Source organism: Gossypium raimondii, chromosome 1 (assembly GCF_025698545.1).
Source record: "Gossypium raimondii isolate GPD5lz chromosome 1, ASM2569854v1, whole genome shotgun sequence".
NCBI classification, from domain to species: Eukaryota; Viridiplantae; Streptophyta; class Magnoliopsida; order Malvales; family Malvaceae; genus Gossypium; species Gossypium raimondii.
The window spans coordinates 11,168,421-11,184,421 of NC_068565.1; the positions used below are offsets into that span (position 1 = coordinate 11,168,421).

The 16,001-nt window shown below is 35.3% G+C and overlaps 2 protein-coding genes across 4 annotated transcripts; both read right to left on the reverse strand.

Moving 5' to 3' along the window:
• Nucleotides 1-560: 560 nt before the first annotated feature.
• Nucleotides 561-6,915, reverse strand: LOC128041382 (kinesin-like protein KIN-14F). Its single transcript, XM_052631776.1, has 16 exons — nt 5,369-6,915; nt 4,977-5,140; nt 4,743-4,874; nt 4,292-4,654; nt 4,004-4,072; nt 3,681-3,911; nt 3,495-3,576; nt 3,303-3,398; nt 3,040-3,219; nt 2,843-2,949; nt 2,554-2,732; nt 2,254-2,418; nt 1,915-2,168; nt 1,656-1,819; nt 1,382-1,558; nt 561-1,298 (listed from the first exon to the last, which is right to left on the reverse strand). Exons 1-16 carry the CDS (start codon nt 6,135-6,137, stop codon nt 888-890), a joined length of 3,543 nt encoding a protein of 1,180 aa, XP_052487736.1. The 5' UTR covers nt 6,138-6,915; the 3' UTR covers nt 561-887.
• A 148-nt stretch (nt 6,916-7,063) lies between these two features.
• On the reverse strand, nt 7,064-15,100 carry LOC105782305 (kinesin-like protein KIN-14F). Of its 3 annotated transcripts, none has more exons than XM_052631774.1 (18): nt 14,946-15,100; nt 14,537-14,690; nt 12,680-12,843; nt 12,422-12,565; nt 11,396-11,759; nt 11,189-11,265; nt 10,831-11,055; nt 10,658-10,739; nt 10,491-10,586; nt 10,224-10,403; nt 10,043-10,149; nt 9,724-9,904; nt 9,432-9,594; nt 9,079-9,332; nt 8,824-8,987; nt 8,522-8,698; nt 7,448-8,166; nt 7,064-7,345 (listed from the first exon to the last, which is right to left on the reverse strand). In XM_052631774.1, the coding sequence occupies exons 2-18, from the start codon at nt 14,673-14,675 to the stop codon at nt 7,201-7,203; spliced, it is 3,381 nt and encodes a 1,126-aa protein (XP_052487734.1). In that variant the 5' UTR covers nt 14,676-14,690; nt 14,946-15,100; the 3' UTR covers nt 7,064-7,200. The 3 variants fall into 3 exon arrangements, with proteins under 3 accessions (XP_052487734.1, XP_052487733.1, XP_052487731.1); XM_052631773.1 differs by lacking the exon at nt 14,946-15,100 and adding an exon at nt 14,792-14,924 and having other exon boundaries at nt 11,189-11,257; nt 11,400-11,759; XM_052631771.1 differs by lacking the exon at nt 14,946-15,100 and adding an exon at nt 14,792-14,924.
• Nucleotides 15,101-16,001: the final 901 nt, after the last annotated feature.

A 16,001-nucleotide genomic window follows, 5' to 3' on the forward strand; every position in this document is an offset into this window, starting at 1 on the left:
TTTAAAAAGCGAGGTAAAAATGACCTCATCGTTTGCCTTTACATTGATAACATGGCATACATGGGTTCTTCTTCTTTTCTTATTAATGAGTTTAAGTTGTGCATGAAAAGAAAGTTTGGAATGTCAGACTTGGATTTGTTGCATTATTGTCTTGAGTTAGAAGTGAAGCAAGTTGTAGATGGAATAATCAAGTTGCAGTATTGTAATACAAATGAGCAAGTAGCTGACATTTTTACGAAGTCTTTGCCAGGGACAAACATGTTTCTTTCAGAGATCAGCTTGATGTATGCAATTTTGAATAAGGGGGAGTGTTGAATAAGTGATTTAACATATTTGACTGTTGCAACATTTACTTAGTTTGTAGTTTGTTGCTTTATTTTTCTAAGTTCGTTGAGATGTGATTTAGTGGAAGATTTTTCTTAGTATGACATATTGCTTTGTAAAACCTATATAAAGAGCTTATTTCACTTGAATAAATGTATCCATCTTTAAGAGTATTTCAACATATTTGTGCCCATCACCTGTTTGTTTTAATTCCTCTTACAAATTTTCCCACTCCCTTTGCAATTTTAAACACTATTTTTAAGTTTTTGTCATACTTTGAATTCTCTTCCTCAACAGGTACAACATTTTACAATTCCCGAAGAAGTTGTATCACCATGGTATGAACAGGTAAGTGGGGAGCCAACAAATGGTTTCTCATTTTGTGGTACCAAAAACACTCTTAGGGGCTCCATAATTTTGATTTTGACCCATATACATATTTAAAAGCGATATCTGTGATAGTATGGTACATTAGATATCAGGAACCTGTCTGGCTGTTGATGCAAAGGTTTAGACTCACTCCTGCTTTTCTAATGCTTCCTTTTTCAATACCAAGAACCCGATTAAAAGAAACTGCTCTTCTTCAAGTTCTGACTGACTTTCCCTAGAGACGAGGCTGTTGAATGCATCAGAGAATTCAATTTACTTTCATCACTCTTATGGTCTGCATGGACCCCAGAGTTGTTATCTGTTGATGTGATCTCTGGCACTGGGGTGAGAGATCTAGTGCCATGTGCTTTAACCGGAACCACTACTTTTGACATCGGTTGGTTCTCAACTACATCAAACTTGACCTTATTTCTCGTCGAGGCTCCTTTATCACCGGACAAATATCTCTTTACAGGAGGGGTAGGTGACTGAGGCTTTCCAAGACGTGAAGCTCTCTCTTCAGGCACCTTTAGTGATATGTCCTTCCCTATGAGTGCAGACGAAAACTTTGATCGCCTTAGCTTAGCTGAAGAAACAGTCCTGGCCTGGAAATCACATACAAACACAGGATATAGCATTAGCTTCTAAGTTTGCTTTGGCTTTTATACAGTTTCTTGTTTCTGGTTACCTCAGAGCCTTTAGTATCATCATTAGGGCGTTGATATGTCTCAGGCTTAAAGTTGGAAGAGATTCCAAATCTAAGCACTTTTGCCTTTTGAGATGGTGTAATGCTTCCAGCATTTCCAACCTTGAATTGTTCTACTTCAGCTTCTTTCTTCTCCAATGCCAGCTTAAGATTTGTTATCTAAGATAGATACAAGAAATACTTAACAAGGATATGTTGCATTTAGAAACAAGCAAAAGGGATGCCATCCATTAAAAAGAAATGAAAGGAACTTAACCTCTTCTTTCAATTCTAGTATGTCATCAGTTTCTTTGTTAGATCGAGCTGCTCCGAGTTCTATCGAGGCTACTCTTTCAGCAAACTTCAATGTGCTAATTGTCTCTCCAATGGCATCAGGTTCAGGGCTTATATGTACAAGCATTAATGTCTTAGCATGCCCACCTATCATATTCAAAATCAGAATGTTGAAGAAACAAGAAGAGAAAATGGGGAATTGTAAGGAGAAGAAAGCTGAATATTGGAAAAGAATAATACACCTAAAGAGTTCTGCAATATTTGAGTTAGCTTGCTGTTTCTGTAAGGAATATGTGTACTCTTTTGGGCAAGAGCTGAGATGACATCTCCAAGTGCAGAGAGTGATCTGTTGATGTATTGAGCTTCCTTCAGTCTATCGCCTTGAACTTTCGATTTATCCATTCTTTCACTCCCAGCCAAGTCCACCAAATTGAGGGAACCTTTGAAAATCGATCCAGAAACCAATTCTTTTCCATGAACGTGAACGGTCAAAATGCTGGCGAAAAGAAGGACGTAGACATAAACCATGCTTAACAAAGTATTCAACATGATTAACACAATTTTCCTGGATAAAATTCTACCTATGAGAACGGCTGCTTCGCTCATTAAATGCAGTTGGACCTACGATACGATTCTTTTGGCCAATTCTTATCAAATCAAGAACATCTTGAGTACTAGAAACTGGAACCCAACTTGCATCAGGAACAGTAAGGCCATTCAATTGTGTATTGTTATATATATCTAATGTAACATGTAGTTATGGGAACTTTATGCCTGAAGGAGACAAAAGTAAATCCAAATCTAAACAAGATAGAAAGCATAGCAAGGCTTCTCTTAGATATAAACTGAATTGCAGATAGAAAGAAAATTCAAAAGGATATCTTTTAGTAGAGCCATCAATAACTAGCAAATCTCTCACTTGTTCATTGTATATTTCAATCATTTGGACCCCAACTTTGTACTCTATGACATCTTCTCTAGTCTTTGATATTTGAAATAAGTCACATATAGCTCGAAAGTTCACGCCCCATGTCTCCTTAGTGTTCAAGTCATACCCACTCTATCAAACACACACAAATTCCAGCAACATGTTTACACATCTGAATGATAAGCTTCTTGAGCATCATAGCAATATGCAGATTGTAATATCATCAAAAACAACTCACTTACCATGGTATATGTCTTGCCCGATCCAGTTTGTCCATACGCAAAAATGCATACGTTATAACCATCAAGTACAGACCTGATCAATGGTTGAATGTTTGTGTATATTTGTTCTGCACATATAGCAGGAGAAAAATGAATGATCACCTTTAGCTTATTCAGGTCAAATTGAAAGCTGGAAGAAGAAGAAATCAAGAAAATACCTTGAGAAACAGTTGGTCCAAACACTCTGTCAAATGAGAATACTTTTTTTGAATCTTTTCCTTTCCTTAAAGAATTGACAATGAGGATACTTCCATTTTCTCCAACATAATCTACAGTTGATTGATCTTTCGATTCCCCTGGTAAAATGGGCCTTACTCGACAGTATATTCTTATTTTTCCTACATGAAAGCATGGAAAATAAGTCCATCTCTCAACTATATTCCAATTTAGTTTTTAATAACAAAAATAAAAGAGTATGCACCTTTGAGGTCTAACACTTCATTGAACAGCATTTGATTCTCTTGTAAGATCTTGAGGTAAGAAGAAGATGCCACTTCAAGATCTCTAACATGATGCTCTAAGGTAAACGGGCCAAGGTAATTCCAGTCAATGGAAAATGTAGCATTTTGATAGTAGGTGTAAGTTTAATGGTGACAAGTTTGGAAACTTTTACCTAATCTTTTAATATCTGCCTCCCAATATGAATGAAACTTTCTAACTTCTAACCTTGTTTCGCGAAAAAATAATTTAAGATCCTGAGAGTTTCCAAAACAAGGAAGCAGCAGGAGTTATAAACTAAATTGGGTACTATCTTACAATTTTATTTAAAATTTATGTAGGTTGGTGGGAGATTTTTCACCTCGATATGTCTTTGTATAAGATCGGTAAGTATTTCGACACGGCCAGGAGAACGACAAACACTATTGAGAACAACCTCATTATTGCCAATACAGATGTAGGCTTTGGAGATATCAGTTGCTGCCTGCAGGTTACTTCTTTTGTCAATATAATCTGAGGTCGCTTCTATAAAATCAGATTTGGACACTGGACCATCATCAGCTTTCAATATTTTCTTCAAAAACAGTCCAAGCTGTAAATAAAGGTAAAGAATCAATATCCTCACATTAAATCAGCAATGTAATTAAGTTTTTATGCTAAAAAAAGTAACAATAAAATGCAGACCTTGATTCCTTGAGAAACTAGAAGTGTTGAGAAGTTATTAACTATCTTGCTGAGGAAAGCATCAATCACCTACAAATATTCAGTGAATCAATGCAAAAAGTCTTATGAAATCTAATACAACCAAGAGTATGAACTGATTGATATTAGAAAGTGTGGTTCTTGTTAAATGGATAGCAACTAAGTATGCCACTTGCTATTAACTGGTCTTGAACAGCTTGGCTTGAACCTTGATTGAAGGATAATATCAATGAATAAATGTGAAGTGAAAATATGATGGATCTTACCTACCATTGCATTCAAGGGAAACTCTTCATCCATGTTGCCATCTGTAAGATAAGCCTGTAGAAGCCAAAGGCCGAAGCGATCGAACAGGAAAGTTAGAGCATTGGTTGTTTTGGATTCTTCAATAGAGGCCTTGTTAGAGAGCTGGATAAACTCTCGTAGCTGCTCATATTTTGATAATTCCAATTCTTCCCCAGATTCATCAGCAGCTCTTTCAGTTGCAGTTAAGGCATTTGGTAATTCATTTGGGGAGGATGTGATCTTTACAGTTCCACCATACCTCCAAACCCCAACTCCACCTGCTTTCTTCCACTCATGATATCCTTTTAGACACAGAATGCAATCCACCACTTTATTTATTGACCCACCCTGCACATATTAATTAAATTTTATATAAATATATATATGTATAAAGTTTATGGCTATAGTGTAAATGTGAAATACAGGTAACCTAAACCTTTTCCATATCTGATGTTTCAAAGGCCAGGAGCTGCTTGTCTTTAACTGCAGCCAGAAAGTTCCTCATGTTCTCAGAATCCTGATTTGGGGACTCTGCTGCCTCAGAAGAAGTCATAGAAGCTTTCACCACCTACATTTATGTTTTCAAAAAAGAGAAAAGGAATACTAATCAGGTTGTAGTATTGGTGTATTACATGCAACCAAGTTCATGTTAGAGTGTTTGAAAGAGAACCTTAGGAACAGCACCGGGATTGACTTTGTTGAGAACGTTGCAAAGAATGAATCCATTGCAAAGTGCACGGCGAAATTCTTCTTCAGAGGGATCTTTGGGCAGGAATTCCATTGCAACTTGATCCATCTGCCTTAACCACTCAGCTGCTTGGTACCTCCTTGAAGCTGATCAAGATAACAATAATTTTAGCTATATTTTTCATTTTTTATTAACTATTTTATCTCTCAATGATCTTAGTTTCAATAAGTACATAAATTGTATTGCCCCATTTGTTCATTAACTGGTTGGTTGAAGGCATATGTTCAAATGGCCAGTCCAAGTAGACTGTGACCAGGTACAATAAACAGTTCCTATAAACTATTTTAGAGCAATAAAAACAAAATTTACCCTACCCATGACTTGCTTGGCTTTATGAGGGGCTTTTTCCATCTCAGCTAAGGCCTTCATAGAACTGACACTTGGGTTGGCACGCATCCATGGCCCATATTTCGGCAGTGAAGGATCTGGAATGGACATCACTGTATCCTTGTCACAGTGAAATTCTACATGGCCTACGCAACCGCAGCGGTAGCAGAAATCAGCTAAATGTTCATACTTGAATGAGACCCATATATTAGATTTTCCAGCTCTCGAAGCCCAAAACCCTGAGGGTAGTGGTTTACTAACATCTATTAGTACCCGAATCCTGAAGAAACCCCTTCTTATTCCATGTGAAGATATGGGATCCTCAATTTCCAACACCTTGCCTATCTGATCTCCAACCTTCTTTGCATTTTTGGGGCTCATTTGGTCCAATGAGAGGCCATGCACCTGGACCCAGTAGGCCACTTGTGAGAAATCCAGCTCATCCAGAGTAAGCCCTGGTTGCCATCGGTGCAAACATATGCAATACCCCATTACTGACCATGGCCCATCCTCCAATATCTGTTCAGCTGCTCTTGCTTCCTTGAAGGTGAACAGAAAGGTGTTCTCAGATAATTCAGTGATAGTGAAATCTCTCCATTCTCCCCACACTCTTCTGAAAACACCCTGTACTCCTCCTTTGCTCAGCGGCTTGTCTGCTATGATTTTTCCCACCAAAGCTAACCTTCTTCCATCTAACTCTCCAGCCTCACTTTCATCAAGGGTCAAAACTTTTCCTTCTATCCAGGCAGTTTCCATTGTGTTATCAAACCACCAGATGGCTAATCAAAGGAAATGGATTCACTCTATTTCTGATAGCAAGCAAACTTGAAATAAGTAAATAGAAACCAAGAGAATGAGATGGATAGGATAGGATAGGATACAGAGAGATTTAAGTTTAAGTTTCTGAAAAGTACAGTTTATAGTGATGAAGATGAAGAATGTGATCAGAGAAATGAAGGTGACAATATAAAAAGAGGCAACCAAAAAATGGTCATGGCCATGGAAGTAGGAGGTGGATGGTACAGAGACACCATCCACCATTAGTTGCAATGTCCATTGCTTTATACCAATAAGACATTTATGGAATTGGTAGCTCTATAATTCTCGTATCAAAATTTTCCTGTAATAACACTAGCAATCTAGAACAACCAGAAGCTGACAGTCAGGGAAGAATAAATGGTTTATAGGCATTAACTTTTCAGCCAAAGATACCAGCTTGAAAGCAAGCAACATTAGTGGAAATTCAATCATGAAGCGTAAGGTAAACATTAACTATTAAAATCACTAATCTGCCAATGGAAAACAATTTGATCATGACATGATTTATGTCTGCTTGCAAGCGAAATCCAAGCAAACTTGTTTAGCACTTATATGATTTTGTTATTTGATATACATGACAGACTTTTGAATAATTGCTATTTAGATATATTAGTTAGGTTTGAAGGTATCCTGGGGTTCAGAGGTAGTTTTCATTTATCCATATCTGTTATAGATAAATTATCATGGGCTCCATGCAACAAATAGCCAATTTTAGGTGGATTTTTTTTTCTTTTTTCTTTCCTTTCTCTTCATCAGTCCTTTCTCTTCTATTCTTTTTGTTCCTAATTGGATATTCTGTGAAAATAGAGGCATTTTCTCAGGCAAGATTGCCCCTGACCCTGAGGGAAGAAAAGAAAATCGGATAAAACAAACCATCTAAGTTTTTTTGAGTATAAAGACATCTTGATCAATAACCTCCTCTGAAAATGCAACCACTGTACAAAATTTAAAAGGAATATTTCGAAGGGTAGGAAACTAGTTCCCATATGGTGTAGAATCCTCAAGGCAAAACCAAAAATTTCACGCGAGGAGTAGACCGGCTCCTTCTAAATTCAGGCATCAGATTAGTGTTACTTCCCTCCTTTGGAGACCTGTCAGTTTTTCCTCCCTGCAATGGTACTACCGCTTGCGGTTGCACTAATCCCCTGTACATGATGAGAATGCATTATTGGTTATAAACTAGAAATCAGGATACAAATCGTAAACTTGTGAAACACTTTTAAGATTATGTCAGGTTTTATTTATACCTTTGTTCAAAGTTGTGTGGATACCTTGACAGGTTGTGCCCAAGCTTCTTCATCTTCAAGGCAGCATACATAGGAGAGCCAACAAGTGATTGCTCAGTTTCTGGCTCAGTGAAGTCACTTTTTGGAGGCTGCTCCATTTTCTCACCATCATCCATTTCAGAAAGCAATGTCATTGCGACATCAGTTTTCTCAAGTGTTGCTGGCAGTTGGTGCTTTATTTTAGCCTTACTCTCAGCTTTGTTTTTCCTAATTCCACCTTGCCTAACATTAAGTGCTTGCCTAAACTGCTCATCTTCAAGTTCTGAGTGGACTTTCTTAATGCTAAGTTTACGGAGGTTGTATAACGCATCTGAGATATTCTCTTGTTTTGTGGTTTCTTGGAAACTGGAATGGACCCCAGAGGAGGTGGCATCTGAAGAAGGGGTCACAGTAGTTGTGGCAAAGGATTTGTTAACAGGTACTCTAGCCGGGAATGGTACTCTAGAGATTGGTTGATTGTCAACTGATTCAACCTTGGTCCTGCTTCTATTGGAGGCTCCTCTATCAGTGGATGAGGATCTCCTAACAGGAGGGGATGGTGACCTTGCCTTTAAGGCACTTGCTAATCTTTCTTCAGCTGGACTAGGCATCTTCGGCAACATCTCCTTATCTGCGACTGCGAATGCAGATGGAAATCTTGACCTCCTTTGCTTACCAGAAGAAGCGCTTCTGCTTGTGGCCTGAAAATCCAATAAATAAAATAGATAAAAAAAAAAACATTCATTATTCAGCCAGGGGCGTAGCCCAGCCCCGGGGGGGGGGGGGGGGGCAGGGTCCCGGCCACCCTAAAATGGAAAATTTTCCATTTAGGCCTTTTATTTTTTAAAATTTTAAATTAGTAAAAGGTAAAATTACATTTTGGTACCCAAAAATGATAAAAATTTGATTTAATCCTTTAAAAATTATAAAGATATAAACAAAATTACTTTTTTACTATCGTTAAACTTTAACTTCAGTCCCTGCTAAAGAAAATTTTCTGCCTTCCCCCTGTATTCAGCCAAGTTCAGTTGAGAGGCCATCATGTTTTAAAGTTACCTCAGAGGATCTATTATCGTCACCAGGCTTAATGCTGGAAGACGTTCCATGTCTTGGAATTTGGAAAGGAGAAACCGCTCTTCCTCTTTGAGATTCGGTCATGCTTCGAACGTTTCCAACTTTTAGTTGTTCTACTTCAGCTTCCTTCTTTTCCAATGCAAGTTTAAGATTTGATATCTAAAACAGATTTTTGAAAGATAAAAACCATGATAATGAAATAAGGTCCTATTGAAGCAAATAAAGTTTGCACCCAATCCAAAATATATTAATAAGAAATGCACTTGAACATGTTAGATTTTCACCTCTTCTTTAAGTTCTTGGATTTCACCAGTTTCCTTGTTGGATCGAGCTGCCCCAAGTTCTACGGAAGCGACCCTCTCGGCAAACTTCAGAGTGCTAATTGTCTCTCCAATGGCATTAACTTCAGGACTTACATGTACAAACATTAACGTTTTAGCTTGCCCACCTATCACAAGCAAGAATGATATGAATATAAATCACTATTATCAAATGACTAAAAATAGGATATATATATATATATGTATACATATATATACCTAAAGAATCCTGCAATACTTGAGTAAGCTTGCTGTTTCTGTAAGGAATATGTGCACTCTTCTGTGCAAGAGCAGAGATGACATCTCCTAGTGCAGACAGTGATCTATTGATATGTTGTGCTTCCTTCAATCTTTCGCCTACAGCCTCAGATTTATCCACTCTCTCACTCCCAGCCAAATCAACCAAATGCAGGCAACCTTTGAGAATAGATCCCGAAACCAACTCTTTTCCATATACGTGAATAGTCAAAACACTGAGGATGACAAACGTGCCAACAAGATAATTTTAAATTGCTTTAGTACGGTAGCTTGCTGGCATGAAAATAAAGAGAAGTTTTACCGCAATGGCCCACCTGTGAGAACGGCTACTTCGCTCATTTAAAGCAGTGGCACCTACAGCACGATTCGTTTGACCAATTCTCATAAACTCAAGAACATCTTGAGTACTTGAAACTGGAACCCAACTTGCATCAGGCACATTTAGGCCATTCAACTGAGAATTGTTACGAATATCCAATGTAGATGTTGTTAAGGTGAACTAAACCCCAAGATAGAAATTAAGCATTAACTTAAACAGTATAAGCTAGACTCCTGAAGTTGCAGTTCAACTATGTAAAGTAAACTAGAAACTAAATGGAAAAGGATATCTTCTATTAGAGCCATCCATGACTAATAAATCTCTCACTTGTTCATTGTATATTTCAATCATCTGCACCCCAACTTCATATCTAATAAAGTCTGATCTCTCCTTGGATATTTGAAACAGGTCACGTAAAGCACGGTAGTTTACGCCCCATGTTTGCTCGGTAGTCATATCTGGGCCACTCTATGTAGAACAAACAACAAGAAATCAAGAATAGCAATTTCCAAGTTGAATTGATAGAATATTACAGAAAAGGTTTGTCCATCGAAAGAAAAGAAGACTCTGTGCATTTGCATACGCAAATAGAGTGGATGAATATACCATGGTGTATGTCTTTCCTGATCCAGTTTGTCCATATGCGAAGATACAAACATTAAAGCCATCTAGGACAGATCTGATCAGTGGTTGAGTGTCGATATATATTTGTTCTGCACATTACATTATCGATTATGCAAAATGTAAGTACAAACAAGTTAAGTGAATGGATAGGAATAGAAAATACCTTGTGAGACATTTTGTCCAAACACCTTGTTAAAGGAGAATACTTTTCTTGCATCCTTGCCCTGCTTTAAAGGATTGACAATCATGATATTTCCGTTTTCTCCTATATAATCTACAGTTGATTGTCCATTTGTTTGGCCTTGCAGAAAGGGTCTCACTCTACAGTACACTCTTATCGTTCCTGTTCGAAAACCATAAAAGAGTCAAAATGTATAAATATCCAACACGAAGAATAGTAATAACAACAAAAGAACGAAAAAGTGCACACCTTTGAGGTCTTGAACTTGATTGTAAAGCATGCGGTTTTCTTCTAATACCTTGTGGTAAGAAGAGGATGCCACCTCAAGACCCTTGATATGATGCTCTAAAACCGCAGAATATATTGTTAAACAACCATCGGGAAGTCTATGGTAAAACAATGCTATAGATTCTTACCAAGCCTCCTAAGTTGTTCCGCCCAATTCGAGTGAATTTGTTTGACTCCAAGTTTTGTTTCTTGAAAATCTAATTTGATCTCCTAAAATGATATAAGCAAAACATAATTGTACAAGGTGTATATTGTTGAGAAACTTCACAAACTACCAAATGGTAAGGGAAAATGTTTAAACCTTGAGCTCTCTCTGGTGAAGATGAATAAGTTGTGCATATGCAGTTGAATGGTTAACTGTTTGGTGAATAACCTCACGTTTACCACCACAGATGCAGAACTTGAAGAAATCATTCGATGCCAGGCTAGTCCTTTGACCAAGATACAGTGAGATAGCTTCCATAAAATCAGATTTTGATAGAGAATTGAAGTCAGTTTTCAAGATTTTCTTCAGAAATAGCCCAAGCTGGAACACAGCAGAAAAACAAACTATTAGATCACTAAAATGGCAATAAGGTCTTCATCTTTGCCCCCAACAAGAATCTCACTAACTTGCTTGAGTGGTAATAGCAAGAGTGGCAACTGAAACATATCATTACCTGAGTACCCTGAGAAACAAGCAATGCTGAGAAGTCCTTAACTATCTTGCTGATTAGTGTGTCTATTACCTGCAAAGCTTAACCAATCAATTAATCAAACAGGACTGCATTATATAAGATATAATGAAGAAACGACTCATTGTTTGCTTTTCAGTTTAGACAGCAAGAATATTTCATCATTGAACAACAATTCGACATGGATCTTACCTACCATTGCATTCAAGGGAAATTCTTCAATCTCATTGCTCTCTCTAAGGTAAGCTTGTAGAAGCCAAAGCCCAAAGCGGTCGAAAAGGAAAGCCAGAGCATTGGCAGTTTTGGATTCCTCAATTGCAACTTCATTAGAGAGATGGAGAAACTCCAATAATTGTTCATATTGTGATGACTCTGATCCGTCCAAAGAATCATCAGCACTTTCACTTCCAACCAAGGAGGGTGGTGACCCTTTCGGCAAAGCTGTAATTTTCACTGTTCCTCCATACCTCCAAACTCCAATGCCTCCTGCTTTCTTCCATTCGTAATATCCTTTCAGACAAAGAATGCAGTCTACAACTTTATTCATAGACCCACCCTGCCAATTAAAGCCTTTCATGTTCATAAAACAGCTAGCATAGCTACTAGATACCATTGAGATAGAAAGGGAGAAATTATGCTTCTTAATGACATATTTGTATAACGAAGTTTAAACTACTTGGTTGCCAAGTAGGCCATCAAACGAGTATTGAAGATTGAAGGTGCAGTAGTCCATTAGAACATTTAAGTTTCTCAAGTTCATTTTGATCTTTCTGTCAAAATGCAAAATTTTAACACCACCCGTTATTATGTGATTCTGAAACTGAAATGTTGTGTCACGACCCATCCTAGCTTGGTAGGCCATATCATGAGACACAAACAGGAATTTTCCTCCTTGGTATCCACAAGTAACCCAAAGTTTTGCCAATCTCAAGTGCACCTACACTGCAACTACACAGATTCGAATATACGTCCTCATACATAAAGTACGTATCCATTCCACCCAGTGCACTCCTCTGTGTGTGAGAATGTCAATTTGAATCTGGAGAGACATACTTGATGGTGGCAAAACCTTTAGGGACTTGTGGATAACCAAAGAGGACAATTCCGATTTGTGTCTAACAATATACCCCAACGAGCTAGGTTGGGTCGTGCCATGTTGAGTTTCAGTATTGTAAAGACTGAAGCCTTTAAAATGCATCTTTTAGGAAAAGTCAATACCTTTTCAACATCAGAAGCTTCAAATGTCAATAGTTGCATATCTTTTACAGATACCAGGAAATTCCTCATGTTCTCGAAATACTGGATTGCAGACTGTGCTGCCCCTTCTGTTGACTGCACTGGGATTACTGGATTTTCCACTATCTGTATTAATTACAAAGAGAAAAAACAAGTTTCATATTTCTCAAAAAAGAAAAATATTGGAGGGTAGAAATTAAGAAATGTAAATGAGTTGCAGCAACAAATTCCATTTAGAACCTTAGGAATAGCTCCAGGATTGACTTTGTTGAGGACATTGCAAAGAATGAGACCATTGCGAAGTGCAAGGCAAAACTCTTCTTCAGAAGGTTCTTTGGGCAGGGACTTTGAAGCACCCTGGTCCATCTCTCGTAGCCATTCCGTTGCTTGGTACCTCCTTGAAGCTGATTTGACATAAATAAATCAAGGATTAATTACATTCTGTAAGCTCTGAATTAAATTCAATTCTATGTAACTTGATAAATGTCATCATTCTTATTTTTTATCTGTCCTAGTCACAGTTATCATATGTTTTGAAGGAGAAAACTTGGATTCGTAGATAATAATTCTATGTAACAAAATTCAATTCTATGTAACAAAGTTGTTTTTTAGCTAGGTAGTATGTGATGATTAGCGGATCATACTACCACTTCTTTACCACGTTCTTAGCACAACAAGAGTTTCTGTCACAATCATGACATCACTGTACCAAACGCTACTATTGTGGAAAAGACTATATTCAGGTTTTTCTATTTATTTCATAGAAAATAACTTTAAAAAATTGAGCTGTTTTCTAGAAAATTTAATATTATTTTTATGTTTGAATAATTCTGTTTAAAATATTTTTCATTAACAAATTTTGCAAAAATTATATTTTGAAAATTGTCTTCGAAAATATTTTATAATAACTAATATATTATATAATTTTAATAATAACCAGTGCCTCATTAAAATTTAAAGTTATAGTAAAGTTTAAAGCAATAAATGAAGCTAAAATAATCATATCTATATTATTAAAATATTTTAGTTTTATAATATGAGACATTTATTATTAAATATTTAGAAATTATTATATATTATTAAAATTAATATAAATTTTTTCAATAAAATATTATGAACATTATTGAAAATTTAAATTTTAGAATTATTATTAATGTTACATTTTATTTATTAAAATATTATTAAATAATTTTATTAAAATAATAAATTATATTAATAATTTATTATATGATTAAATATATATATGTTTAAAGTGTTGAAAATTATAATATTTGAGATTAATATTTTAATATTTTTAGCAATTAAAATTAAAAGTTTGTTATTATAATAATATTTGACTTTATTAAGTTAATTTTAATATAAAAATCGAGTTTCTTCTCAAAAAGTAACATACACTTTTAAAATGGGAAAGTCACAGTCATGATATTAATCAGTAAACCATTTTCTGTTATCAAATTACACAAAAAATTATTTCCATAAAACAAACATATCCTAATATTGTGCTCACAGCGTCTACCCAACACAAGGCAAAATAGTGACAATACCTTACTGGTCTAAAGATGGTGACATAGTATATACTTAATCGGTCCTTCCTCAAGCACCGAAAGGAATAGTTTTGCCAAACGACGGACGTCTCAAAACTTTACACAGCTGCCATCAAACTAACATGCCTCTTCCAGTTTACCCACGTGATCCCTTTTTCTTTTTTTTTTATCATCTTAATATTTATGATGAAAAATAAGTTAATACAATTGTTGTCCCAGCAATAAGGAAAAGAAAAATAAAGCAAAGAGGGAGATGGTGCTTTATTAGTTGGAATGTCTGAATACCCCCCCTACGCCAAATATAAAAGTGATTGTAAAGGTGGGTCTAAGCTAAATCAAAATCTTCATAATCAAGAACTAAACCTAGCTAGCTCTCCCTTTATCATGGCATTGGAAGTGGTGACTGCACTATATCATTTTCCACACCAACATCATGCATGTACCATATATGAAACCAACAGGGTTAAATAATGATAGTAATAATAATACAAGAACTAGGAGTCCTCTAAGTTATCCTAGGATGTAGTTTGAAGGATTGTTGTTGAGATGGTACCTGCTTCTTCAGCTTTTCTTTGAGCAAAGTCATAATAAACATTGAAGGTATCTTCAGAGAGTGGATTCTCCACATTGTTAGAGGGTAAAGCCTTTAAGCCTCTGGGATTCCTGGAAGGAGAAGTGGTTTCCTGTGGCATTTTTCTCTCTGATCTCTGAAACAAAAAGAGAATGAAATTGCATCAGAAACAATGGAATTGGTAGTCATTTCTGCATTATCGTCTCTTTAAGACAGAATGTTGGTAGTAGCAGTTACCAGCAACATGGAAAAAGAAAATAAAAAGAGGCATGCGGATGGAATCAAATAAATAAGAAAAAGACGAAGAAAGAACCAGTCCTTCCCACAAACAAGCTAGACATTCTTCAAGAAAACAACTTATTCGTTTATATATAAGCAAAGAACAGTAAACCTTCGAAGGGTGTGGCAGAAACTCGAAATAGGATGGAACTGATCAGTTTAATTATTGGTTGGATCCAAAATTATATATACATCTGACAAAGAAAGAAATAAACCAAGAAAGGAAGAAGGTGAAGCAGGTTTCCCGTGTGGTGTGAAAGACATGCATTCATCAAATAAAAAACTCAAAATATAAGGTCTTATATATAATGGCTATACCCTACTTTAAGGTATATGCTTGTATTATTTTTATCATCACTACTATAAACTGCTAAAAATAAAATTTAAATTATCAAATGGTTTGATATATTATTTAAAATTAATTATGGAATATAATTAGATTGCTCGGTAAATATAGATTTTAAATTATAAAAATAAATTAAAATTTTACTTTTTATCCTAGAGTCATATTTAGGGTTTAAGCTCACGTATCATTATGTAAAATGTACATTACAATATCATAATTGTATATAATGCTTCATATCATTAATAATCTACCCTAATTATATAATGCTAATTGTATATTTATAATTTACCATAAAGTTATTTTTATTATAGAATATTAATTAAATTTTTGTTTAAAGTAACTTAATTAATTGAATTAATCAAAAGGATACGGACAAATTTAGTGATTCTATGACTCATTTCATTGTTTAGTTAAGTTTATGGATTAAAAAGTGGATTTAAAAGAAGTTACATGTTAAAAGATAATTTTTTCTAATAAAAATTAAATGTATTTAAAATAATTAATTTAACTATTAATTATTATATTTAATTTTATTATTAATTTATTTTTATAAATTATTTTTAATTTTTATAAATTATAATTACGGTTCAAGGAAAGTATTGATGGTTAAAATATAAGATCTTGAATTTAAATTTTATTGAAAGTAAAATTTAAGTATTTTGTAATTAATATATGAATAAATTTATTTATATCCACTTCAAATTCACAATCGATAATAATTTTAATATCCAAATTCGTAAAATTTGAACAAGATGCATTAAATACCGGTATTAATAGAACATGGCATTCTGGTTTTATATGTATGTGTGAGAAATAGCAAAA